This window comes from Brachyistius frenatus, unplaced genomic scaffold, assembly GCF_029030835.1.
Source record: "Brachyistius frenatus isolate BFR_SWC_R1_liver_20210118 unplaced genomic scaffold, ASM2903083v1 Contig_43, whole genome shotgun sequence".
Taxonomy (NCBI): domain Eukaryota; kingdom Metazoa; phylum Chordata; class Actinopteri; family Embiotocidae; genus Brachyistius; species Brachyistius frenatus.
The window spans coordinates 2,586,047-2,613,763 of record NW_027210642.1 but is presented as its reverse complement, the minus strand read 5'-3'; the positions used below and the strand labels follow the sequence as shown (position 1 = coordinate 2,613,763).

At 43.1% G+C, this 27,717-nt stretch overlaps 1 protein-coding gene across 1 annotated transcript; it reads left to right on the top strand.

The window, feature by feature from the left end:
• The first annotated feature begins 12,255 nt into the window (after positions 1 to 12,255).
• On the top strand, positions 12,256 to 19,192 carry metrnla (meteorin like, glial cell differentiation regulator a). Its single transcript, XM_069702930.1, has 4 exons — positions 12,256 to 12,674; positions 14,425 to 14,813; positions 18,076 to 18,135; positions 18,295 to 19,192. The coding sequence occupies exons 1-4, from the start codon at positions 12,577 to 12,579 to the stop codon at positions 18,606 to 18,608; spliced, it is 861 nt and encodes a 286-aa protein (XP_069559031.1). The 5' UTR covers positions 12,256 to 12,576; the 3' UTR covers positions 18,609 to 19,192.
• The last annotated feature ends 8,525 nt before the right edge of the window (positions 19,193 to 27,717 follow it).

Here is a 27,717-nt window from a genome sequence, read left to right as displayed (position 1 = left end):
TTCTTTGAAATGACATCTTAGACGTATGCGGTTTTCACCACACGGTTACATAGCAAACACTGTAACACGTTTTTTTTAAGCTGTTGTTTACAGTTTTGACAAGAATTATGTGACATTTCTGTGTGCAGACGGCAGGTATTGCCCGTCAGGTTGGGGCTGCCGTGAGGATGTGCTCAGTGTTTACGGTGACAGCTCCTTGTGTGCCAGAGAAAGAGGTGTTTTATCGACAGGTGTGCCTCTTGACCCTTTCTGTGCCTACGTCTGTCAACACATCCAGGCCTGATGTCTCAGCTCGGGCACGGAGAGACATGCCGCACCACCACGGGCTTTGTCTGCTCACCTGCTCACGTGGATACAATATCCACTCCGTTCACTTGTAACTGCTGCTCACTATCCAGCTCTTTGTATGTATTCTTTAGTCTTTTTCTTAAAAGCCACTAAAAATAGGATGATTGAATAGAAAATGTGTATTCTCTGACAGGAGATATTCCATTTTCTTCTCAGTGCAGTAGATATGGCAGTTATGTAGCGGACCGCCCTTCCATGAGTAATGAGGAGGAGACTGATTGTAAACTACTCGATGATGTTCAGCAGGAATTTGCTCACTGGAGATGATGTCAAAGCCCAAACATCTATTGGCAATCCACCAGCGAGTTTCCTTGATTTATTTTCTGGACAGTGAGGTTAATCTTTACACAATGATAACATTCTTGGCAAACCTCCTGGAAGACACACACATAGGAAGACGTACACGCGTGCATGCTTTCATTCAACCGGCTGATGATTCCAGATGTTTCCTAAACGGATGAAAGGCAGGGAAGCTCCTCGCAGACCATGCATTAGACTCAACTAAGAGCTGGAAGCCGACCAGCTGGAACCACCCAGGTCTCCATACTGTTTCCTTCTCAGTGGCCCCTCCCAGTCCAGGGCCCGTAGTTGTGATTTATATCCCCAGGAAGTGTCAGGCTCGTGGGGAGGACGAAGGGGCTGACATCCCTGTCGTTAAAAATAAAACCCATGATAAGAGAAAGTGGAGGGAAAGATTAAAGTAAGTGAACAAGACCCAGAAGAAGCTGTAGATGTAAGATTTTCAGCATGTTTATTTATACATCATTACACTGACCTGCTTTTTTAGCAATATCATCCAAGTAGAAATATAATTTCTCATTTGAGGTCTAAAAGATTGGCAGCAAATAATTATTAAACTTCTCCGATAGACTGGTCCTTCATCACAGATCACTGAACCATCTCGTGAAAATACTAGGATGTTATTAAATCTGTCACTCCAGCTCAGCTGAGCTTGTGGCCCCGTCCTCGGCTCCTGCAGGCACACATGAAAATACAAACAGCAGCTTAGTTGGGCTCCAGCCACAGCCTGAGCCACCCATGTTTTCCTTCATTCTATCTGATTAAAGCAATATCACTGAAAGCCTACAAACCTCTCAAAATGTCACTGCGAGTCAAAAGAGGGGGTGTGCCTTTCACCTGAATGGAAAGATTGTAACAATTATGGTGTTACCGCAGCTCCTCCAATGGGCCCATTGTGTGTAGTATAACTTCCCGGGCTGCTGGTGGATCTGAGGCTTGGCAAGATGAGAGTGGGACAGGGGTTGAGGTGCGGAGCGAGCCCACTGCTGAATCGCTGGCTTTGTTCGCAGACATATCCTGGTATTTTGATCATATGGTTGGAAAGGATGAGGGGCTCAAAGCCACTTAGCTTCACTTGCAGTCTGGGCTGCACATGGAGTCAGACACGTGTGAAAGCATGTTTTATCTTGCTTTGAATAATGTGGATCTCATCTCACTTCAGGGAAACAATCTGTATTTAGTTTCAGAAACACAAAAGGTAGTTAAAAAGCAGTGCTAATTACAATACAGATGTTATTTAAATGTTTGCTATTTGATTTCAAAAAGATGTCGAGGATGGTAATTGGTTTAGATCCAGGCATCATTTGCAGCTCTACATTGGACACATTGATCAGGTGATCTTCAGTACAGTCCGCTCTCTGCACTCAGCTCAGGGCTCCTTTGTGATTGTGTGCGTCAGAGTGACGTGTGTGTGTGTGTGTGTGTGTGTGTGTGTGTGTGTGTGTGTGTTCATTCATGCTCGTGGCTGGGTCACCTGCTGCTCTTTCAGCTGGTTGTGATTCACCTGCGTAGACGCATGTCTCATCATGACGGAGACTCCTGTGTTTCAACAGGTGTCTGCTGCTACAATAACATGGACTTATTCACACAAGGACACATTCAGCCGAGGACTACAAATACAGCGATGTGTCTGTTTAAGGTGCAGGTATTTTCAGAAATCTGCGATAAGCCTTTAACGATACTAAGCGCAGCTTGATATTTTGTCTGATACCACAGTATGTTTGCTACTGATGTAGTTTCTATCATATATTTGTTCTCACATTGTGGACCCCCTGTCCTCTGCTCTGAGCATATCTGATATGTTACCACATGTGGCTCCACATGACTCATGACCTGCTGAAGCGTGTCTGCGTACCGGAGCATGTGACTCCGTGGAGTGTGTGTGGAGTGTGCCAGCCTTGCACGGCTCTAGGTGTGTACGTGTGTGGGTCAGATGCACAAACCGGCCAGACAACTTGCTGATTCAGCCCTGCAGTGCTAAGGAGTGTGTGTGTGTGTGTGTGTGTGTGTGTGTGTGTGTGTGTGTGTGTGTGTGTGTGTGTGTGTGTGTGTGTGTGTGTGTGTGTGTGTGTGTGTGTGTGTGTGTGTGTGTGTGTGTGTGTGTCAAACGGTGAGCTGCTTAGCACGGCTAAGCCAGGCGGGCAAAGAGTGGAGTAGAGTGCAGACTACCACAAAGCACAATAATAAGATCACACAGCACAGCCTCCATGCTCAGCTCCCATGATCCCTCAGCTGATCCTGCAGCTGATCTGGCAGCGACAGCCTCCTTGTTCCACTCAGTCAGCACATCAGCCACTTTCAACTTCGTCCAGGTTACTAAAGACAGGGGGATTAATACTCTCTCTACATTCAGAGCCACCTGCTTAAACCCTAAAATAATATCGTGCTGTGGCCTTTCAGCACATTGTCTCCGACTACCTCAGAGTGAGTGTAATAAAGTTGGTGCCCTTGCAGGTGTTTTTTTTTTATCCACAGCCCATCTATCTGCTGATGTTGCATTCTTGCAGATGATTATTTTCAGGCTTTTAATATAGCTGTTTATGATATACATGTAGAAAAGAATATCAAACTAAACAGTGACTAGGTGTCTTAATGCACGTTAGAAATTAATGAGGCCATTTCCATCCGTGCTTACTGGATACCTGTTCAGCTCAAAATGGTTCGTCATTTCACTCCATGCCCTTTTGGCAGACTGACCTCAGGGTGAATGCAGGATACACACCTAACAGGTTATTTGTGTGTTAAACTCTTTATTAATTGCCTCGTGCCTTGGCATGTCTGTGTTGTTTTTTTAATGTGACGCAATAAAACAAATGAGAGAATAGAGTATTTAGCAGTGATTTGGAGCACCGACATGTTTTAGTTTCTTCCAAGTTCTTCAGAAAACGGATCTTGTAAGAGCACACCAAGGAACATGATTATGAAATGTGGTCATTTTACTGGTAAAAGCAGCATGCTCGCTACTTAAAATGTAAAGTAGTCTGACAAAAATATTTCCCAGCATGTTTGCTGAGTTTGTGTAACCTTTTCACATTCTTGATTTTAGTAAGTGGCATTTCCTTTAAAACAGTTTCAGTTTTGCAGGCGTGGGGTAGTGATGAAACGTACAATTCAAGAGGCCCTAAAAAGAAAAAGAAGAACTAAGGCATAATATTATATTCTGCATAATGGTCTGCTCAAAGCTGAGAAACGACCATTTTAGGTGATAGAGGATAGACTTTATATGACCTTGTAAGGAAACAGCTCTGACAGCCTGTGTTGTTGTTAGTTTTGGGCAAGAAAGTCTAGATTAAAATGTATCAATGCCATGTAACAAGGGTGAACAGTAATATGAAAAGATCAGTGGACTTCCTGCTGCAGCTCTGAAAGAATTTCCTCATATTTTGAGATGTATTCTTTCTTATTGCTCACAAGAGGTGCAAAAGTATAAAACCTAATATGCCAATAGCTTAACCCTTGTGTTGTCCTTGGGTCAAAATGACCCGCAGCTGTGTTCAACCAAGTTCTGTTTTATTTCTATATTTTTGGGGATTTTATTTTTTGGTTTAAAGAAACCCTCACAGCATCCTTGTCACCAATGATCCCCCAAAAAATGTGAAAATATAGAAATAAAATAGAACTTGGTTGAACACAGCTGCGGGTCATTTTGACCCAATGACAACACCAGGGTTAACTAAAAAGGTTTGTGTTTTAGGGAGGTCCGTGGAGTAAAATGCATTAAAAATTTGGGATTAATCAGATTCAGAGTTTCTCATCAACCATCACAGATAAAGTAGATAAACCATATTTGCAACAGTCTTATCTCGGAGACAGTGGTGCAACACAAGCAGCAAAAGGATCTATGCTATGATATACTTAAGACTTCATAATTGCACTACAGGAAGAATGTGTTAAAAAGAGGAACCACTCATTGTAACTCGTACTATAAAGGCAAGGCAAGTTTATTTGTACAGCACATTTCAACAGACAAACAGAAACGTTTTCAGCCTTGATTTAAAGGAGCTGAGAGTTGCAGCAGACCTGCAGGTTTCTGGGAGTTTGTTCGAGATATGTGGAGCATAAAAACTGAATGCTGCTTCTCCATGTTTAGTGCTGAAGGGTAGGATGACATGCAATTGCTGGTTATATGTCTGCTCTGGAATCTGAAAGCCTCAAGAAGAACTCTTTGTCTTCTTTCTGACCTTCAAGTGGTTCTTATCTCTGTATTCCCTGACTCTTACCTCTCCCCACCAGTGAACACAGCTGTCGTCAGTGTGTGAATCAGCAAATGAGGCGAGTATCACCTTCGGAACAGACCACGCCAATGTCGGAACTCTGGGTTTCCGAAATCCAGCTCTCGTTACGTGCAAAATGAATCCATTCAGGAGGGTGCCAGAGTATCTTAAAGACCCCTCTGTATCACTGATCCAAGATTCTGACCTACTGGGTCAGAATTTCCATAAAAAGCCATCATCCTTGGTTTACACCAGGATTTGACTCATTGTTTTGTTCTCAATGGTTTGATGTCTGTTTCTCCCTGCAAACCTTGTACTAATGCAAACCTTTGCATGTGGATAAACACAATAGAGCAACTGTTCTCCTCTCCTGCATTTCCTCTCCTGGTTCTCTCTCCTTGTGTAAGCTTGTTATTGTGAACAGAATTGTACTGAACGAGTGCTGCCAGTTGGATGGTTGCATCAGATAGAATAAATGTTAAATTAGATCAAATTAAAATCTTAACATTCCTGGAAAATGCCCGATCAAGACATACCCAAAGTAAAGTGAAAGCATGCATGAGTTTGGTCTCTTTTAAAAGGGAACAACCTGACTATTGCATTTTATCCCCAACAGTCACAATCACTGTAGGTGCTACTGACACAGAGTTATAGAAGTTCAAATACGCTCTCTGACTCAAATAAGTAACTTTTTTTTTAGAAGAAATGTTGTTGTTTTTTTCAAGACAGATGACTGTAGCTGGGACTACATCAAAAATCTATCCAAAGTGTATGGTGGAAAATAACATTTATATAAAAGAAAGCACATTAAACTATTTACAACTGTTAATGAGATAGAATCATTCCTTTCAGCGTGTTTAATGTTAGAGCATGATACCCTATACATTTCAATATTAATCCTTGTAAAGGTTCTTTTAATTTGAACCATTTATGTTGTATTATGATGATCATGTCCGTTACCAAAAAAATCCCCATGTTACTAAGTAACTTTTCAACGAGGTATCGTGCTAAAACGAGTAATGGCCCCTCATCTGCTAGAGGATACCATGTCAGTGTCATGTTTTGTGAAAGTAAGTTGCCTTTGGTTTGGACACAAAAAAACCACGTGGTTAGGTGTCGAAAAAGATCATAGTCTGGGTTAAATGTGACACGTCACAAAAACGACTTAGTAAAGGTTAAAAAAAAAATGACCATGGATTGTGTTAAAATATGTCAATTTCCGTAAGTAACCTTACATATGTTATGGACGTAAGTTACCTGCGTTACTTAAAAGAAATCCACTTCGACTCTTGCTTTTCACAGACTTGTTCAGGTTTAAATCCCGTGATTTTGGTCCATATAAGCACCCCAAATGTCCTCCCTCCACCTATGACGTCTATGACATTTTAGAAATTAGAGTAAAAATCCTGAAAGAAAATGAAAATAACGACTGCTCCAGAATCAAGGCACATCTTCCCTTATTACAGCTGACTCTTGTAAAGACTGGTTGACATTTTCCACGTAGTTATACAAAATAAGACTTTAACAAGATCAGTAGTTAATAAAAATATATATATATATATATTTCTTTTAAGAAATAAAAAAAGAAAACGTTTACAGTTGGTGCAGTATTTTCAAAGTAACTCCAGTTGATAGGTAAATGTATTGCATAAAAAAAAAGATATTATTTCTCTGAAAAGTTATGAAGTAGTTTACAGTACTTGATTAAATGTACTCAGTTGTTTCCACCACTGCAGCTGTTTTTCTTTTGTTTGTAGATGGCTTCAACAAGTGTGTCTATGGTTAAGTTTTCTCTGTTTAGTTTTCACCCCAAACCACATGGGGAAAGCCGGGAGGTATCTCCTCAAAGATCTCTTCCTCGAAGTATAAAGAAGCCAAAACCAGAAACATAACCCCAACCATCAACCGAAAATGTCCCGGGAGTCTGATGAAGCCTCATCTGCACCGTCAGATCACTACATCTCTGACTGAACACAGATGACATCCCCCGCAATGTTAATATTCTATAATAATCTGTTTTCATTTTTTTTTGTAACAAGAATTTGAAACTTAGCTAATGAAAAGCACAACCAGCCCGTATGAAATACATTGTATTTGCGTAATCAAATGTTTAAGTGTCCTGCTGAAATTGATGTAGAGACCTAAAGCTTAAGTAATGCACAGGAAAGATGCCAGGGTCTCTGGGCCGATAGAACGAGCCGATCTACTTGTGTGAGCCAAAGAACTTGGGTATTAACAAAGGAAAGCGCTCCTGCCTCTCCCCTCCCACACCCACAGTCTCTGAGTCTATCATGGCTGTCACCTAGCATCAGCCGGCCTAATGGCTGAAGCTTTTTGTGTGCAGCATCCTGGACTGATCGAGCAAATCGAAGAATGAGCGTACCCATCAAGGAAACTCTCATGTCGCAGGGCCATGAAGGAGAAGGAGGGATGTGGGCCAGAGGAAGCCATGAGAATCAGATCGCCGCGGCTAATCTGGGGAGCGGAAGTCGTCCTGTCTACCTCGGAGAAAGAGCACTTTAAACACACGGAGCTGCTTTCCTCAGAGCGAGTCAGATTTTTGCCTACAGTACTGGTCGCTGGGTTTTTATTGCCAGTTGCCAGTTTGGCTGCTGATTGACTAATCCTGAATCCTCAGAACCACCTGGACCCGCAGGCGGGCCTAACCCATATCTGATCTCTGTGAAATCTGAAGGCAGAGCAGAGTTAAATTCACTTTTATTGCGCTTTGCTGCTTTGATGAGCATTGCACACCTGCCAGGAGGAGTGCCCCATCAGACCGACCTGTAACCCAAATTCCTTTGATGAGCCCACGGTGCCGTAGTTCCTTAGGTTTGTGTGTGCTGTTAAGAGCGGGACGTGAAAGTGCTGATAGCATAGTGATGAGAACAGCTCGGCGGCATCAGTGGCTAAGTCGGCAAGGACTTGACAACGTGACTGTGCTAATGCCTTGGCAACTTCTAATCTCCTCTGCCACCCTTCACTTGTCCTTCTATAGATATACCACAAGGAACACAACGTGACATTTTCCATCTTTCCCCACTTTGGCTTCTCTTCTCTCAGTATTTCCGTATGTTTTTTTTTTTTTACTCTCCCACAAGCACATGAGCTATACATCATCACCGGGGCAGAAACAAAAGACAGGCTTTGTCTTTGCTGGCTTGCAAAAACTTCAGGGAATTTTGAGTGAGATGCTCCAGTTGCTGCATACTTCAAATATGTCACTTTCCTCCCACATACTTTCACACTTGCTGGAAGTATGGACTTTACTACCAGCAGCACAGCCAGTGACCGGCGCTGATGATTGAGAAACAGAGGCTGCATGGCTGGGATGAACACCATCTTCATCACCTTGTTGTTTGAGCAAAGAGAAAATTACCCACAAAGCCATGCAAGGTGTCAGCGGAGACACAAACACCACGTCTGTCTTCAGTTAGCACTTCAAAATGACAGGGTTCCTGTTTACTGAGAGGAATGTGATGCAGGTTTGAGCTCAGCTGCATTTCTGACAGTCTGGAAAGGAGCCAGAGAGGGATGATGACAGGCAGACGGCCTCTCGATGGTATCAGCGCCTTCCAATCTGCTCCAACATACCACAAGATATCGGACATGCTTGTGTGACTGCAGTTTACTGTTTATCTGCCCAAGATAGTAGGCTTAATAAAACAGGCTGAGACTGGCTGAGAGAGAGCAGCAGTTTGGTCATCAAACTGGTTTTCTAAGCAGGAGGTTTAAACTTGAGGGGAAGGTTGTTGAAAATTAACTGCAGCCAAATGGATAAATAAACCCAGAGGAGAAAATGCCACAGTGAACAATAGGTTTGTTCAGATCTGTTTTTGTAGTACTCCAAGGAACAGTTTGAATTTGTTTAATCATCGACAAGCCTGGTTTCTTGCTTTACTATTGTGAAACAATTAAGGAAAAAACAGCAGTAGAAGACAAAGGGCGAAGTGAGGACTACCAGTGGTACACACGCACAAACACACATGCAAACACATAAAAATCACATCCTGTCAGCAGCCCAATCTACTTTATGACTGCTTTTTCACCTGGAGGCAAGCTCCAGGCAAAAAAATGAGTCACACTCAGCAGGACTTCGGGACAACAGGCCTTACAAAAAAAACAATCCTACCATCCCCCAAAAACGCAAGCACCCCCCCCCCCAACCCCACCCCCTACCCCGCGCGCCTCAACTACTCAAACTCCCCCGCTTCTCCACCTCACTATGCCAGGCTATATAACACATATTTACCAAACGCACTTAATCCTCTAATTTAAACTGCACCTCACCGCCTCTCCGTCGAACACCAGGGCTCCTGTGCCAATCTACAAACCAACATTATGAGCGCACCATATGATTAACCGCCTGTTTTTCAGCCTCCTGGAATATGTCGTTGATTTGTCCCCCACAGACCCCAACCACCAGCAAGACTTCTGACAGGTGGAGAGTGAGAGCTCAACCTACTTCCTTGAAGCTGTAATGAGAGCGAAAATAACAAAAACACTGGCAGCAAGTAATCAAGCAACTGCAATAACAAGACAAGGGCAGTGCAATCTTTTTTAGGAAGAGAAAAGACATCCCAGTTGTCATTCTAACCAGGCCACTTTTGCTGCAACTCCATATTATTTTCACAACAGATTCATTTGTTAATCACATTTTTTTGGTCAGTTGTTTTGCCTGTCAAATGTCCAAGAATGTGAAAATGTTCAGCACAGTTCTCCAGGGCCGAGGGTGACGTTTTAAAAAGGCTTGTTTTGTCTGGCCGACAGTCTAAAACTCTAAATGCTCCTTTTTTTTTTTTTAGATGTTATTCAGTAGAGAAAAGCACTGAATGTTCACAATTGAATGTTGTTGATTATTTATTATTCTGCTGTTGACCTCTCAAGTTTTAAGTATGCTGTAAGCTTACTCAATTGTAATGCATACTACACCTGGTGTACCCACAATGCAACGTGCCTGCGAACATGTTCAGTTGGATATTTTGACGTCATGCTAGAAGCAGTATGTCACTTGAGCTCGAGCTTAAGGACTAGTTGTCTGGTGACCTCCCCTCTAACTCCATACCTCCCGATATTTGATTTTCATTGGACTTTGATCTTGTAAAATTTGAACATAGTAATGAACAGGGAACCTCTGACATGTGTAGCGCCGGTGTTGCAGCGCAGGTGTCATTGTGATAGAGGCTCAGATAGCTTGCCTGAACACGACTTGTGTTTCTGTTACCTCATCAAGATGTATAACTTGTCCCAGACAACCTGCAATACTTCAACACAGAAACCACGCTCACCAGCCAAACTGCTCATACAGATTACACAAACAATACTAAAGAGTTGCTCAATGTTTGGGAGATGGCTGAGGGTTTTATGCAACGTTATTACAGAGTGAACTTTACAGTCAACTCTATGGTCAAATTAAAAACCTCTCACCACATGCATCTGGGGTTTGTGGGGCCCTTTGGTGGCATGTGGCCCAAGTCCGGACATGTACCCTGCATGTCGGGTCAGTAACACTGACACGGCGATCATTAAGCAGCCACAACCACCTTCAGGTTCCAAGAAACCAGAGAGGAGAAGTAGCAGTTACAAACTGCTCTGGTTTTCCTCGTCAGACGGGTTTCTTTCCCATGCCATCCGCGCACAAAAACATCTTGTTCATAAGCTGTCATTTCCCAGGATCCTTCCCTTGAGTGATGAGTAGTTTATGTTTACAGATGCACCCTGTAGTAACGGACCCTGCCGCTCTACAAGTCCCTGCAGCTCTCGGAAACAACAAAGACGGAGCGTCACGTGGGTTATCTTGAAACTTTGGATGGGACTTGTGTCTCATCAAGTTGTAAATCAATGAATCCTGATTTATTTTCACTGGATATTTCAAAATGATTGTTTGACCAGAGAGGTGTCAGGAACACAGTGTTTGGTTTTCTGGCATGTGGTTTTCTAGATTCATCAGCAGATAAACTAATGCAGAATACATTTGAATCACAGAGCCCCTGTGACACTAAACAAAATAACATGACTATTTCACAAAACAGCATGTGCATTTATATTTACTTGGCCAATACTTGTGACTTTGATTCGTTTATACCTTCATGTGACCAATATTTGCAGATGTCTGAAAGGCTCTGACCAGATGCCGCCGATGCTTAGCCCTTTCCAGCTCTGCTGAATACTGCTGGAATGTTGTTATGTCGCAGTTAAACTTAATGTTACGTCAGAGGAAGGGCTGATTCATTATGTTCAAGCTCCTTTGATCTCCAAATCATTGTGGTGGCAGTTTTCAAATCATAATCAATCAACATGATTACTGTATTGATTATTGTATAACATTATATTCTTTGACAGGCTTTAGAATAAAAAAAAAAGTTTATCCTGCTAAACCATGTGGCAAATATTAATTAAAGCATTATTACTAAAAGTACATATTTTCCTGAAAGATACACAAGCTGAGCATGAATGGTTGTTGTTGTCCTTTCCAGAAAACTTTCATGCTGCCTTCAAGTGCTGTCAGAACTTTTCTGCCTAATGTCAGATGAGTTGAGCTACCAATCTCAAAACATTTCAAAAACAATAATGTGGAAGATGGGGATTTCCTGACATGATCAAATTACTCAAATGTAAAAACTCAACTTACTTAACTCAGCTACGTGATGATGATTTAAAATGCATAGTGGCCTAATATTCTCACTTTCTATGATTAGAAAGGGGTGGGGAAAATCAACACAGAAAAGTTCTTATTATTCATGGTAACACTGTATAAATCAATGGACACCAAATTGTATTACATACATAAATAAACAAATTTGTCAGGTGCATGCAATATTTATCATTTATATTTGTCATTTATTTATGACAGCGTTGGTTAGTCTGTCTGCTTGATCAAAAATGACTGAAGTGAGATCAACAAACTTAAAAACTTTATTATATTAGATAAAGCAGATGTGGACAAAGTCTCCATTGGGGACAATAATTGGCTGTTAAAAAGTACAATACATTACAACATATCGTAATATAAGTTATAACATTACACAGCATATTGCAAAATGTTTAAAATAGCAATAATTTATTTATTGTGACTTAGGTATTGCTATATTTGCGTATCATGGGTCAACTGGTAATTTTCCTCCCTTGTCACGATGTAAATCGATGTTTGATGTATTTATTAATACTCTGTTAATTAGCTGATATGCATTCCGTTTGCTATCACGCAACTACAACATTGTTGTTATTTGGTATTCTTTGAAGTTGTGCCACTTTACTCGCGTACAACAAAGTACTCCAATCAATTTCCTGTACTCCAAAAGCACCGTGACGCTACACGAGGAGAACGTTACACTGCGAAGCTGTCGGATCGGAGCCGCAGCAGAGTACGTGAACGCAGCATACGCGTTGAACTGCTGCGTATCGGGTGTGACGTGGAGAGCAATCAGGGCTGTTGGAGCAGAGTCGGAGCTGAACTCACTGCACATTTTACGGAGGGCTTGTCAAGCTCCGAGCGCTTGGACCAATTCTGAGAGGTGGAAAAAAAAAAAAGAAGAAGAAGAAAAAAAAAAGCGCCCATATTCATCTGAACCTCCCGACAAAATATAAGCAGAAACCCCGGGGGGAAGCACACGGAGCGGACCCGGGGCACATGGAAACGCCATGTAGCTGGAGAGACGGCGGTGGACTCGATCACAGTTTCGCTCGAAAGGAGGCAAAGTGAGGCGAGATAAACATGCTCACCCCGATGCTGGCCTCCCTGCTGCCTCTTCTCCTTCTCTGCCGGATTTCTTTCTGCCAGTACTCAAGCGACCAGTGCAGCTGGAAGGGCAGGTAAGACTCACGGATTTTTTTTTTTTTTATTAAATGCCAGATTTAAAATGCAAAAAATGAAATCCGCAGTAATGCGAGTAAATGTGAACGTAAATTGAGCTGCAGCCTGGCGGCGACCTGGAATGACTGGGACCGAAACTCAGGACGCCGCCGCGCTGATGCGTGCCAAGTTAGCGCAGTCAAACGGCAAAAAGACGCAAATTATCACAAAGTTTTGGCCGCAATTAAACAACAACAACAACAAAAACTGTCCGACGTAAATTTTAAGCTGCGTTAAATTCGTGACGAGTTTAAGTTGTTTCGGAGACACGTGTGATTGGGGTTGTGTTGGATTTATGAATGACTGGTTAAATAATTTTGAGATGTGACTTCGGCTGCTAAGGAGAAAAACATAAAAGTCTCGCCTATTGTTTAAAAAAAAAAAGAAGTATGAACTTTTAAGTACAACGTTATAACCGACATTGAATCATTACTGATTACATCCAATCTTTTATTTTTCAGATGTTGTAAACTTGACATTAGTTCTTGCTTTCGTCTCAAAATTAACGTTATGCATAAAATTTAAAAAAAAAAAAATCCTCACTGTGTGTGCAGATCTCACAGCCTTACATTTTTGACCCTCAGGTTTATGTTTTTTGAAATATTTTCTATACTGGGAGGTTTCACCTCCCATCAAACATCTGCTGAAATTCTGTTTTGCACTTGAGATCTGTGCCTCCCAATAGTGTGGTTTTGATTTTCATCCTCCACTCAGGAGGCAATACTTTGAGCTTTCCACCAAATAATCTGTTGTTCATTAGTGAGACTCTTTACTAATCTCCTTTAATTGCATGCAGAAGTGATGAAGTTAGAAAGGACTTAATTAGAGGCGTGTTGAGGGGAGTCTGGTTATGGGGCTTCTGCTGCATATGCTCAGCATGTGCCACGGCTTACTTTAGATCTACGGCAAATTTGAATTTCAGCATCTCATTTTCAGGAAACTGGGCGTTCCTCCTCCTCCTTCAGAGTCAAACCACTAGCTTGGCATGCGCACGCTGGTAGACTGCTGATGGCTTCCTGCCTCTGGCTTTGCCACAGAATGACTGACACACTGGAGTTTTCAAACCCTGACCAGGCATTAAGTTTTGGAGGGAGTCGTTTGGTCACGCTGGCGCCAGAGTCCGAAGTGCTGCCCGGACAAGTCTCTTCCAGTCTCTTTGGTGGCTTGAAAGCAAGGGGAGGTTCGGTGCGTGACCTGCATTTGCACTTGCATGCAGCGGGCCCGGCTACTGTTGCCGCTGTTGTCTGCCCAGAAGCCCCTGTGTCCCTCCATTCATCCATTTCTGCCTCCAAACTCTTCCCAAAGGCAGGCTGCCAGTGGTGCGTTTTGCCAAAGCTCTGGGTGGAACAATGTGGTATGGGGAGTGTGTGTTGGAGCTGAGGTCAGTTTGGCTGCTCCGGCTCGTGACTGGTCATGCAGCCAGTCTTGCGCACGGCCTTAATGCTTTAGGAGGAATGTGGTCCAATGTTCTCGCAAGTCTGCCAGAGGTCCTCACCTTGGTCAGTTAATTCAGTCTATAAATGACCAGAAAATAATAATCTTAATGCTGTGTCGGGACCAAAAAAAAAAAGGTTCATCATGAGTTTTGAAAAAAACACCTCTTCCATATAAAAGCGTTCACATTATTAGCCTCTGTAGTTGTACGCTTTTACCACTTTTATTGTACCATGGTTCATGTTTTCTGACTTCTCACCTTCTCTTTTCTTCTAGTGGTCTGACCCACGAAGGCCACGCCAGGGATGTGGAGCAGGTGTACCTACGTTGCTCACAAGGCTCTCTGGAGTGGCTCTATCCCACGGGGGCCATCATCGTCAACCTCCGACCCAACACGGTCTCCCCCGCTGCCGCTCGGCTCTCGGTTTGCATCAAAACCTCCACGGACTCCAGTGGCACGAACATCTACCTGGACCGCAATGGCAAGCTGCGGTTATTGCTGCGCGAGCAGGACCAGGCTCAGGGCAAGGTGCACTGCTTCAGCATTCAGGAGGGGGCGCTCTTCATCGAGGCCATCCCGCACTTGGACATCAGCCGGCGGATTACGGCGTTCCAGTACGAGCTGGTCAGCGACAGGCTCGTAGCAGAGGCACGCTCTCTTAGCGGTAAGGCGCATCTCTGCTTCTGTGAATCTGTGTCACAATATTAGCGATAAACCTGCAGATAGTTGTCTTGTATTTTTTTTTTTTTTTTTTTTTTATCTTGGTGTCCCTGGTGAAGGTCTGCAGACTTGCCTTTGATTGATTCCCCCCAGAACTGAGTTCCTTTGTGCTTTGTCTCTGTGGTGTGTGCTGCACACTAAATGCAGCCATCTACTGGTGGAAACTTTTATTAAGTTGGACTTTAATAGTAGGAAAGTCAGCATTTGCTCCAGCACACTGCAAATACTAAAGCCAAAGTCTATTTTTCTAGCAGCATTGTCTCTACATTACGGTTTTGGAAAAATATATTCCTCGTCAAATTCTCACTCCCGAGTATTAAAACATCAAAATGTGAAGCCTTTGTGAAACGGTGTGTTTTTTAGGATGAAATGTTGATATCGCCTCTCAGCTCATTTCACAACCGTTCACGCTTAACTGGACCAGAGAATACTGAGCTGCAGGCTTTAATTGTTTTTCTTTTTTTGGATGGCTTGTGTGTGGAGGGGCACCGCCAAGCAGAGGGCCTCCACTGAAAAACAGCCATCTATTTTCACACTGCGTACCTGCCAAACCTGAAACATTTTCAAGCTGTGCAACTGTGCAAGCGACTGTGGGTTTTTTTTTGTTGTTTTTTTTTTTTTTCCACCGAAAGCAAAATATGAGCAGTATCAGGCCCAGGTCTGTTTTTATGGCTCTCTGGGCTCGCATATCCACATCCTGCGTCACTATCTGGCACAGCAGAGAGAGAGAGAGGGGGAGAGAGAGAGGGTTAAACGTAGAGGGGTGAAGCTGTTTTGACCACATGAGTGTGCTCGGCTCAGCCCTGCAGTATAATCTGGTGCTGTAATGTGGCCTGAGATAGCACTGGGATGATTCACAAAGACATTGGTCTCGTGTCATCTGAAGGCTGCAATGGTGGATTGATTGCTCCTTTTGCTTCTTTTCATCTTCTTTTATTTTTTTTTTATTTTTTTCTGCCTTGCTTCTTTCCTCTCCCTTCCTCTTCTCTCTGACCCGCTGTGCTGGGATTGAGTTGCTCACCATCAAGCTGGAATGTATCTCCAACCAGATGTTGGGAGGAACTTCTAGGAGCATATAGGCTTATTCACCCTTCCCCCCCCCCCACCCCCCCTCCTTCCTCCACTCCTTCGTTTCTTGCTGTCACTCCCTCGGCCTCCCTTTCAGCTCACTTAAATTATTTCCCCCTCTCCTAGCCCTCAGTCTTAACTATTTCCTACCTCTTAATTTCTTTCTTGTCTATTTATCATTTGAGTATTTATCCTTTTTCCTTCCTCTCCCCTTCATATATTTTCCCTCTCTCTTCCTGGTTGTTTGAAGTGGTTTTCGTCTGTGCTGAGCGGCATTAGCAAAGTTGTGCTCCATTACCGTGGAATGCATCTGGGCCCAGATGTTGCAGGGAGGACTCCTTCATCGCTCCTCCCATCCCTCATCCCTCGCTGCTCCTGTGAAGTGGTTCTGATCAGAGTGGCGCTGCATGTGCACGGGGCCGGAGAGATGCTGACTCGGCTCTCGGCCCATTCCTGTGGTTCTGTTTCATGTCTTACATGTGAGCCTTCTGCTCGGCTTTGCTTTGGAAGAAAGTACGGGGGGGAAAAAAAGAAAAGCCTCCCGGGTTTAGGCCTCGGCTCGCTGCGCCGCCTGATGCTGTGGCAGCACGCGGGCTCACTTCAAAGTGAGCTTGCACTCTGCTCCGGGCTCCGGGCGAGGTCGGCCTCTCTGAAGTCTCCTGGCGCTCCAGCTGTTCCGAAGCCATCCGAGCTTGTGGCTGTTTGACCCCTGATCTCTCTTTAGCGATGTAGCTGCGACTGGTGTTGCTACACGAGCTGACCTTAAACAGCCCTTACCCCTGTACCTTTAACTTTAGACAAGCCGGCTTAAAAAAAAAAAAAAAAAAAAAAAGCTGTGATCTTAAAGATGATGGAAGGCACATATCTCCTTTTTTTTTTTTTTTTTTTTAAGCAACAAGTGTTCGACTTAAGGCTGACAGTCGGCACATTTTCCCCCTAGAAATGCATCATTTCTTTACAGGAACAATTATCATGCTTAAGATTTATGACAAGTCATGTAAAGCAGGGTGGTTTCCGGTGCAGCCGATGCACCTGAGTTAACACTTTTAACCATTCCTCCTCTGGATAGACAACCAATCCTCCTCCACCCTCAACCCACTGCTGACTGGACACTCCTCCTCCCTCTGCCCCCACTTCTCCTCCTCCTCCTCTTCCTCCTCTCCCCACCTGCTCCTGAGTGTCACTCTGCCGCAGAGTAAAAACCGCAGCAGGTCGAGGGCTAATAAAGGCTTTCTGGTCAGGCCAGGCATAGGACCACCTGAGTCAACTAATTATTGACTTGACTGCTCTCATTTGGGGCCCTTTCTCCTGCTATAAAGCCGTCTGGAGGTGGGCAGGCTGAGTAGCTGCTCTGCAGTCAGAGTTGAAACGTTGCCTCGGGCACTTTGTCCAGGCCGTTTCATTTACATCACTTTTTTTTTTTTTTTTTTACCCTTAATGATTTCCTCTCTAGTTATTAGAGCGCACTGTGGGATGTGCATGAAATATTGAACTTTATTTGCCTTCTCTCTAAAATGACTTCACTTTTAAGGCTTTTAAGAACTTTACTCGATGTAATAGTTTGAGTTTGAGTCGCAGCAAGGCTGCTGGAGTGCGAGCAGGGCTCAGGTCAGAGACGTAGCCTCTCCTCGTCTCGCTGCTCTCCTTCGTCCTTTTCATCTGGTGCCTGTTTGTCATGGAGCGTCAAAAGGGTTCCCATTGTGGCGGTGAAGCTGACCTAACAGCCCCCGCGAGAATTAAGCACACACCCGGGCATGCACATTCATTGAATGCCATAAAGATTGACTACTTTTTACTATCAGCAGCATGCCTGCTCACCTCTGCTGAAAATCCCAGCTCATGGCTGCCGAGTCCCGCTCTGCTGTTTGTAAATAAATCATCATTTATTGAGATGGAAATTACTGTCAGCCTAATTGTCTGTGTTTATGTGTAAAGAACACACACACTCAAACATTGCTGGCCCTGCCTCAGTTGTGTATTTGTGTAAAGAGGTACTTAGCTGGAAAGTTGTGGACCTGTCAACAAGATTTGTATCGTGCTATATGATCAGGACTGCCAAATAAATCTGTTTCTGTTTGTAGTTCTCTGTCAATTTCCTTCTCTAAACTCGTTGGACCTCTTTCTTTATTTCCTCTTAGCGCCCTGTCAGCCCTGCAGTGATGCCGAGATGCTTCTAGCAGTCTGCACCAACGACTTTGGTAAGTTACAGAAGAATTATAGGCTTCCTCCTGCTGTGTGGTGGGCAGAAACGTCCAATGGAAACACCCGTCTGTGTTGCATGAAAAATAGCTGCTACCCGTCTCTGAATCTCATTTTCTGCTTTTTTTTTTTTCTTTCTTTCTTTCTTTTCTTTCCAGTGGCACGAGGTAGCATCACAAAGGTGGAGCAGGAAGAGGAGCACTCGTCTGTCACTGTGGAGATCAGTCGTCTCTACAGGCAGAAGACCCAGGTCTTTGCATCTGGGGGTGTGAGGGTACGGAGGTGGACTGGCCACATCAAGATGCCTCTCCAGTGTGGGGTGAGGTTCGGTGAGGGAGAGTTCCTATTCACTGGGGCGGTGAGGTTCGGGGAGGCCTGGATGGGCTGCGCCCCGCGCTACAAGGACTTCCTGCGCTTGTATCACGAGGCGCAGCAACAGGGGACCAACCCCTGTCATGTGGACACGTACTAACCCGGTTACTTGGACATAGAACGAGTCCTCACGGAGTGGGGGAGGAGAGCTGAACCAAGTGTTCATGCTGAGGAGAGACAGAGACTTACAGACTGACCCAGCGGTGGAGCCTCTCTCTCCTCTCCTGCTGCCTCGTTAATCTCCGGAGACAACGGCTGGAGCTCCTGAATGTTGCCAAGCAGCATACTAGCCGCACTTGAACGTGATGCAACGTGGAATGTGTTCGGACCGCCTCTCTCGCACACGAGGAGCTGCAAGGTTTTAAATGTAGCAGACCCCTTTTTTTGTTTTTTTTGTTTTTGTTTTTGTGTGTATAAAATGTGAATGAATATTGTACATGTTGAAGCTCTGCGTGCTTTGTAAAAAGCTTGATGTACAGTTCTGAATTTATTTCTTATGACAGAAATGTAAAAAGTGAAAGCCTCTTATTTTGTTTAAAAAATTATTTGCAATTTCATGCCTGAATTCTTGTTTTTTTGTTTTTTTGTTCAGGCTGTACAATTGTAAAAAAAAAAAAAAAAAGAAAGAAAAAAAACAAACAATAATTTTTTTTTGCCCTTGAGAATAAAAGCTTTTATTCCCTTGCACATGGTCATGTTTGTGGTGTTAACATGGAAAATTGATAATCAATTGAAACTCCAGTAGCCACATTTTAACTCTAGCAAGCCATCTGTATCTTGACTTGGGACTTGGGACAGTGTATAATAGATTTTTGAGTTTTAAAACAGATTAGAGCTGAAACAATCATAAGATCAACAGATAACTAATTAACTTTTTATTGTTTCAATAATTATTTGGGTTTTAGACGGTCGGTCAGACAAAACAGGACATTTAAGGACATCACCTTCAGCTTTGAGAATCTTCCATTTTTATTTTTATCTTTTTAGATTTTAGGAACCGAATGCTTAATTTAGAAAGTAATAAAACGTCATTGGAGACGGCCAATAATTATATTAAATCTGATTTATTTTGAAACAATACTATTAGGTAGTGTAATATTTATAGTAGAGCTGAGGGATTCTTTCTGTATTTTCTATTGGAATAAAAACACTGTCACATGATGTGCATTAGCCTTGAGCTGGGACTGTCTGCCAGGCGTACAGAGAGATTGATATCTGAGAGTTAGGGTGGATTCCTCTGCGTTGGTTCCTGTGGTGATGGGGTGGCCGTGTGTCAAGGTCAATGTGAAAGGCCTCTTTGTTCCAGCGCAGCAGCCTCGTATGAGAGAGAGGACTGAAGACAGACCTGAATGCAGCCCTGTGACCGGGCATGCAGCATAAAGTAGCACTCCCCAACCACGCTCCTAGTTTTGATTGGCATGCACGATTCTGCTCGAGCTCCCTGTTTAAACGAAGGCCTTTTCATTTTCATCACCTCAAATGAAACACAAGGAACCAATCAGGTTATTGGAGCGCTCGGCTGTGCTGCACCAGATGATTCAGCCTGCGAGCCAGGCCTGTTAAGATGACATCCAGTTCATGGCCAGAGCTCTTTTTGTCTGCCTTTTCACTTAAACGGAAATGCACCTAGAATGTCTTTCAGTTAGTTGCCCCACATTGACAATGGCTTTTCCAGACAACCCTGTGCATTCAATCGACTGTCTGAATTCCAGCTGAAAGCCAGAGGTCCTGGAATTGCTCAGTGGGAAATGCAAACAGAGTTTCTATGGTAACGATGCCTAACTGCGAACCTTTTTGCTCTGTCTTTAAAGACCAGGAGCCGTGGAGGTGGAGGAGTAGGAGGAAGAGGAGGGTCAGTGGGCATTGCTTGGCTGCTTGGGTTGCACTGGTCCAGCTGTCCTGGTTGTCAGAGCTACCTCTTTATTTCCTCTCTGGCCAATCAGCTTGGTTCTACTTGCACCACAGCAACAGATGCACAAAGTGTTCAGGTGAGTCTACCACGCACACAATGAATATGAGCATTAATGTCCAAAATGTTAACAGTGAACTCTATACTCCATCTTTTCCAATGCATAGAAACTCTTCCCGACCAAGCTGTTTCTGTATCTCATTTTTCAGTAGGTGTCAACAGGAGCAGCATTCATCCTGCGGCTCTTATAAGCTTCCATTTTCACCACAGCTGTAACAATAAAGTTTGAATAATTAGTTAATTGACAGAAAATTAATCAGCAGATTTTTTTTGTATTAATTATTGAAGTCATTTTATTGTTTAAGCATTCGGAGTATTACATTTTTTTTGTATTCTTTTCAACTCTAGTAAATTGAATATATTTGACTTTTGGACTGACTTTGGCACAAAATAAAAGGTTTGATAAAAACACTGGTGCACATTCTTCACAGATTTCTGACGTTTTATGATCCAAACAAATAATTGATTAAATAAGAAAAAAAGTGGCAGATTAATTGATAATAAAATCAGGTATTATTGCAGCACTAACGTCACTCCGAAAGGGCTAAATCAAGCATGACTGTGTGATAACTTAGCCCTGTTTTACTAGTGAAGACTTGACAATAAAGCATTAGTAGACACTCCTTACTGCAAGAAAGCTCTAACTAATAATCAGTTGGCCTCTTGCCGGGGACACTAAAGTTATCAACAATATAAACCACATGATCAATATCCTTTAAAAAGAGACACAGTGACATTGTTTATTTTAGGAGCCAAAAATGTGTGTCTGTGTCACACGTTTTATAAAGTACATCTCAGCACGTCTTCAGATGGATTTGGCTCTAGCGACAAAAGGGTGTTCATTTAACCAATCTGTTACACATGCAATGGGTTGAAACTTCATGGGCGAGGTCAGATGTTGCTGTATTACCAGTTGAGAAGGATCAGTCTAAATCAGACGTAAATATGTGGAGTCTTTGTTCTGTCTGTGTGATTCAGCCAGAAGTCACTGCATAGTCATCTCGTGGGTGGAATTAAAAAAAAAAAAAGAGGAAGGGGAAAAAAACGAAAAGAAAAGAAAAAATACTGTTGAAAACTGCAGCGACTGCAAAGTGCACGGTCACTTGGCAGAAAGAAGGGCAGTGGAGTTAAAGAGCAGGAGAACCCCAGCAGCGAGGAGAGGTCTCCGAGCGGAGTGCAGTGGCTAATATTTTATGCCTCTTTGGGAAGTGCCGGAATGTGGGGAATGTGTTGACTTCACACACACATGCGTGTGCAGCCTCCCCCCACCACGCCGCTGCCTTGATTAGCCGGAATCAATAGAGTCTCTGTGGTTTTCTTTGTGTGTGTGTGTGTGTGTGTGTGTGTGTGTGTGTGTGTGTGTGTGTGTGTGTGTGTGTGTGTGTGTGTGTGTGTGTGTGTGTGTGTGTTAGAGAGTATGCCTGCAGTGTGCGCGTGGCCCTAACCCCAGCACACATAAACACACCGCCCCAGCAGCCAGATAGCCGCCACCCACACTGAGCCACAACTCACTCCGCAGCTGCAGTCCTCATACCTCCAGTCTGACACAATGCGGCCATGACATCTCTCAAGTGTAGTCCTTACATAGCTAAGATTGTTTTTTTAATATTTCAGTTTGTCCCCTGACCTGAAGACTACACAGAGACTCTCTTGATTCCGGCTAATCAAGATTAAAAGATACTCCATTGGTGTGGTCTTCAGGTCAGGGGACAAACTAGGCCGTGTCAATCACTTGTTACTAATCTTCTTTAAAAACGTGATTGTTTGCCCAGTGGGATTACAGTGCGATGTTCGCCATGTTGGAAAATTCACTGTGCAGTCACTGTGGTCGCCCTCCTGGCCGGGTCCACGCCGAACATGTTGGACCTCATCTGATCCAAACGACTTTATTTTGGTTTCGTCTGACCAAAAATTGTGCTGCCAATATTCATCAAGCTTCCTTCCATCTTCTCCCTTTCGTCTTCCTGGCAAAGTTTAATCTTTGTGAGCAATGGTTTTCTTCTTGGACATTAACTGTAAAGTTTGATTTCATGCAATGTCATTCGCACTGCCTGAGCAGTCACTGAAACAACATTTTCAAAAGATAATCCTTATGTCTAATCAAAATCGGTCTGTTTTTCAATGCATTGTATTGCATAAATAGCAAACTGTGCATGCTGTCATTTTTTGAAGATGACCACTGTGCCTTCTGTTAATGGTGATGTGGTTCTTCTTCAGCATCCCAATCAATGCTGCAACTGTGTTTCAACTTATGTTCAGTAGCCTACTGCTGCTCCTTTCCCATCATCTTTCAGCCTCACTGGTTTCGTACGTGTTAAAGGAGCTTCTTTCCACGTGGAGCCATATTGCAGCCCAAACTGATAAAACTGCGGTCTTCACAGGTTATTTTACAACCTTGAATGCAGTCAGCTTTAAGTAGAAATGCCATGTGTTCCCACTTTTGTTACAGTGGTCACAGGTAAACCGACTTTAGTTGCATCAAAGTTGTACTTTGAGGCCACTCTTTTCAAAGTTGTCTATCTGGTGAAATAACTCAGTTTTGTTGTGTTCTGTGTTTTGGGATTTTCTTCCCAATTCAAGACAGATAGAGATGAACACATCAGAAAGTGAGGGTCAACCAGCCACCAAAGCGCCTCCCAGAATGCTCATTAATCCCCAGTGGCTCGTGAGTTTCCCACTCATAAAATGTCTTGCAGTCGCCTCCTTTGCCCCGCCTCCCGCTGCAGAGCGGGCCGAGCAGGATTAAGGAGTGGGGTGTTGGGTGTTGGGTGTCTCCGGCAACATGCAATTGCGGGGTCACAGCATGGGCCTGCATGTCTCAATATCAAGTATCAAAGAGGATCGGAGAATTGTGTGCTCCAGCAGAGTAAATGGGTACATGAACTAAACCAGACACTGTCTTCATCAGATGGCTTGGAGATGAGGGCTAGTTAGTTTTGGCTGATGGTCGCCTGTCAAGACATTTCACTCTATCTCGAAGTTGGCTGGGACGTTTGGGATCTCATCCAGTCAAAAATATACAGTAGCGCTCGCCAAAGTCTGCAGACAAAAATAGAGTTCATGTGTGTGATAGAAGACACGACACTGCAAAAGCTTTATCATGTAGATTGCTCTCTCTTTGGCTGATGTCTGCATTATGTCTAATTATTTCTGTTTGTGAATGGTGATTTGGTGCTGCAGTTTGCTCTGACAAGACTGCCTCCTTCTTCCTTTTGTCCCATGTCGTCCTCTTTCTCAATGAGTGAATGTTTGCTGGGGTTGTCAGCTCACATGGCTCCCAGAGGCAGAGTCGGGATGCTCTCGTCGTTCAGCAAACACACCAATGTCCTCTAGATTTTGTGTGTGTGTGTGTGTGTGTGTGTGTGTGTGTGTGTGTGTGTGTGTGTGTGTGTGTGTGTGTGTGTGTGTGTGTGTGTGTGTGTGTGTGTGTGTGAGAGAGGTCCTGCTACAAGGAGCCATCGGTCGCCCCCCAAAATGCTCAGCACCCCAATAACGGAGCAGAATTTGGCTCGGAAGACGTCGAGTAAACATGCAGCAAATGGCGCTTTTATTTACTTGCCTTACATCCCCTCCCCCAACAACCTTCATTTACTGGGATCCGCGGTGCCATTTCCAGCGGCCCCATGGCAACAGCAGGCCTCGTCAACAGGGGTGCAACTTTCTCATGATGTCACCGTGCCACGGTGATAGCCGGTCTGTAGAAAGTTGATGAAACTCTCCTCGAGGATCCCAAACACAAGTAAAAAGTCAAATTCTTGATTTCAGTATGAAGTTTAAACTGATTTTATATTTATTGATATTCTAATCAGTTTTTTTTTCTAAATGATACAATACATTTTTTTAAGACTACAGAAATATTCTCAAATCACAATAACAAAAGCTCATCCTGTCACTGCACCTATCTTGACTTCTTGGTGTTGAATGGCCGTCTTGTTGTGCTCTCTATACAACCTGTCATTCATCAACACTTGCTTCTTGTCTGATTGTGATAATACAATCTGTGCACAGGCCCCATTCCTCTCAGGCCTGTCAGACGCTCGGTCAGAGAGGCAGCTCTGCTGTTTGCACAGTCCAATGAGCACCAGTGGCTTTGCCTTGTTGCTTGCCTCCTCCTTGGCAACTGGGCCAACCCCTTTTGATCTCTGACCTGGGTCTTGGCCTATGAATGGGAGGAGAAAAAAAAAAAAAAGGTTCCTGTCTAAATTCAGCTATTGCAATCTGGAGTAGACGAGGCCGTGGCCCCTAGCCTCCAAAGGAAACACACATTTTTGGGCATTGTGGGGTGACACAGATCATCAGCCAATGGCAGGGCAAGTTTGGAGCGTGATAGATGGCGTAATTGAACATGTGACGTTTGATGGATGTCTTAATGAGGAGCATAATAGTTTGTGTGATGGATAGGTAGGAAGCCAACACTTAGATTTTCACACAGGAGCGGATGTGAGTTGTTTGCTTTTGGGACAGAGAATGATGGATCGATTCTTGAGGGGTGAGGGCAGCGTAAAGGAGCGAATAGATGCATCCTTCTTCTGTTTAATTTGTAAACATTACTGTTTCCAATGTCAACTAGACAGTCCCTGAATTAAACACGATTTAAGGTCAACTTGACATAAATGTATGTAAATATAGAAGCGCAACAGCTTTCTTTTTCACTCCATAAGTTGAAGTGAAATGTTTAAGACTTCCTCTATGCAAACAAAAGGTTTATTTCTCACAAATGTATTAAGATCCGTATTAGTGAGCACTTTGACTGTCTAGATTAATTTATCCACCTGACATGTGGCACAACAAGATGCTGATTAAACAGCTGGTTAAAAATGCCTACATAAAAATGCATGCAGCCATATGTGCAATTATGTCTAATAAAAAAGAAATAAATTCACGTTAAAACTGTACATTTTAGAGCAGCCTTTTATTATGACCAGTCTTGACCAGTAATAATTCTGGTTATTCAGGGACTTGTTGTGTCACACCTGTCTGATGGGTAGATTATCTTGGCAAAGGTAGAGTGCTCCCTAACACAGATTTTAACAAATTTGTGAACTAATTTTGAGAGAAATTTTGGTGCATAAAAGAAGTCTTAGGTGTTTTACTTCCATGAATGAAAAATGGGAGCAAAACAAACGTGTTGCACTTACATTTTTGTTGATTGATTTAGCAGTATGATATAGTCAAAGTACCAAAATTGTTTGCCTTGTGGGTCAAGTCTGGAAACAAAAAAAATCAATAAAAGATGTAAAAGATAAGTTAAGTGGAAATCTACACCAACAGCAAAGCTGAATAGAATCAAAGGAATTTAAGGCTTGTCAGACGCCACCTCACAGTGCAGCACATGCCCAGTGTCAAACATAGATTCAACAGAAATTTCTTGCTAATGGTTTGTTGGATTTGAAAAGATTAAAATTAACTTCCCGCTTTACATCCTAAAAAAAAAAGATTTCTCCTGGGTTACATGCCAAACAGCTGCAGAGGGATTTCATTAAAATCATTACTGGTTGTAAAACAGAGTGCTGAGTTCTGAGCTGCAGGCAACAGTTATCAAGTAGACAAGTGTTGGCAACAGCTGAACGGTCAGCTGGGAAAAGAATGGCTGAGGCAAGGGAAAGTAGAGCTGTAGGGGGTCACGCACTCCCATAGCTCTTTCACATGGTAGCTTCGCACAGGTGACAGCCACTGACCCGTAATACCAGTTGAGGAACCTGTTATATGGCTCTCAACCTGCTTGTGCCGCAAAACGTCAAAGGCCAACCTAAATGATTAATCCACCAAGGCACACAGTTAAAAACTAAGGTCTAACTTTGTTTTTAAGTGTTTGAGAACAAATCACAGGCTTAAAAGCAGTATTTTTGATCAGCAAGTCAACAAATACGAGAAATAAATTCACTATCGAGAATATTTATTTGATCCCCTCTGAGTCCAACCCTTTTTAAATCGTTTACTCCACTTTCTCAAGTTGTTTTCAACCTGTTTATTTCAAAGTCGCACTTTCAAGTAGATCCTTGAGAAAGCAGCTATGGAGCTGCATGTACAGATGGCACCACAGTCCCGTCAAAGTTTATCCAGTAGCTAGACTGAAGAGACGAGTGTTCATCAGTATGACATAATGTGTAGATTTTCAGGGGATTATCGCCACTCCTCTGTGGAATGCATAGCATGTCTAAATGGAGAAATCAGAGGGAGAGTGGCGCTGAGGGCATAGGAGCCTTGCAGCGTGCTGACCAGTGCAATTTTTGCTTCGCCCTGCTGAAAAATGTGAAGCTGGCTGAAAGATTTTAATTTTTGCTACACCTCCACACCCTCTTTAGTTATTTCTGCAATTCTTAAACGTTAATGTTACTTATATTTTATACTTTTGAGTTTTATCAAGGATATACTATCATCCTGATGTTCACTGTGAAGGAATGTTTTTTTTGGTCTTCTTGTTCCTACATCTGGATGTCTGAAATTCACTGTGCAAAATGTTGATGACATTCATCTGCTGAAGTGCTGAAGACGGATAGTTTCTCTGTGCTCGTTGAAAATCGGATTTTTAAGGGGTGGGTCTATAAGCATGATTTGTGACAGAACAAATCATGCTTGCAGGCCAATCCCGGTTCACTTCGATTTACAGTTGAAGCGGAAACTTGAAACCTCCAGTTCAGAAACACCGAGAATGGATTTTACATGAAGTATGAGACATCTTGTGTCCAGCAGTTAAACTTTAGTAATAAAAATGTGTTTGCATATTCATAAATTCTGGACATTTTAATGAGTGAGAGGGAGTTGGCGTCATTTTGGGGATTTATACAAGATAACAAAAGGTTTGGTGAACCATATCACACACAAATGATTATTCAAACTCGAGTATTTCATATACATCATGATCTTAAAACATGTCTGGAATGAATCTATAAGAAAATTAACACAAATTCACCTGGTAGTTTCTTATGCTTTGACCAAAGCTTTTTGTCTATTTTATAGAAATGACTCAAATAATAGATTCGTATGACTGGAGTGAAATACACAAAAACTTGTGGTCTTGAAGTGCAAAGGCCTGGCCCAGCCACAGTAGGCAGTCTGACTAATTGATAAGAGAAATGTAGTCAAGAAATTAAATAATACCCAAATTTAAATTAGACATGTTAGCTAAGTCTATCTCTAATATTAGGTTTGGCTACATCAGCAACTCTTCCTATTCCAAGTCCTCTGGAAACTATGCCAATGCTGATGGAGTAGAATTTTTTGCTGCATTTGCATTTCA

Coding starts and splice junctions, on each gene's coding strand:
- metrnla (XM_069702930.1), top strand. CDS start 12,577: ATGCTCACCCCGATGCTGGCCTCCCTGCTGCCTCTTCTCCTTCTCTGC. Junction 12,675..14,424: donor CAGTGCAGCTGGAAGGGCAG/GTAAGACTCACG, acceptor CTTTTCTTCTAG/TGGTCTGACCCACGAAGGCC. Junction 14,814..18,075: donor AGAGGCACGCTCTCTTAGCG/GTAAGGCGCATC, acceptor ATTTCCTCTTAG/CGCCCTGTCAGCCCTGCAGT.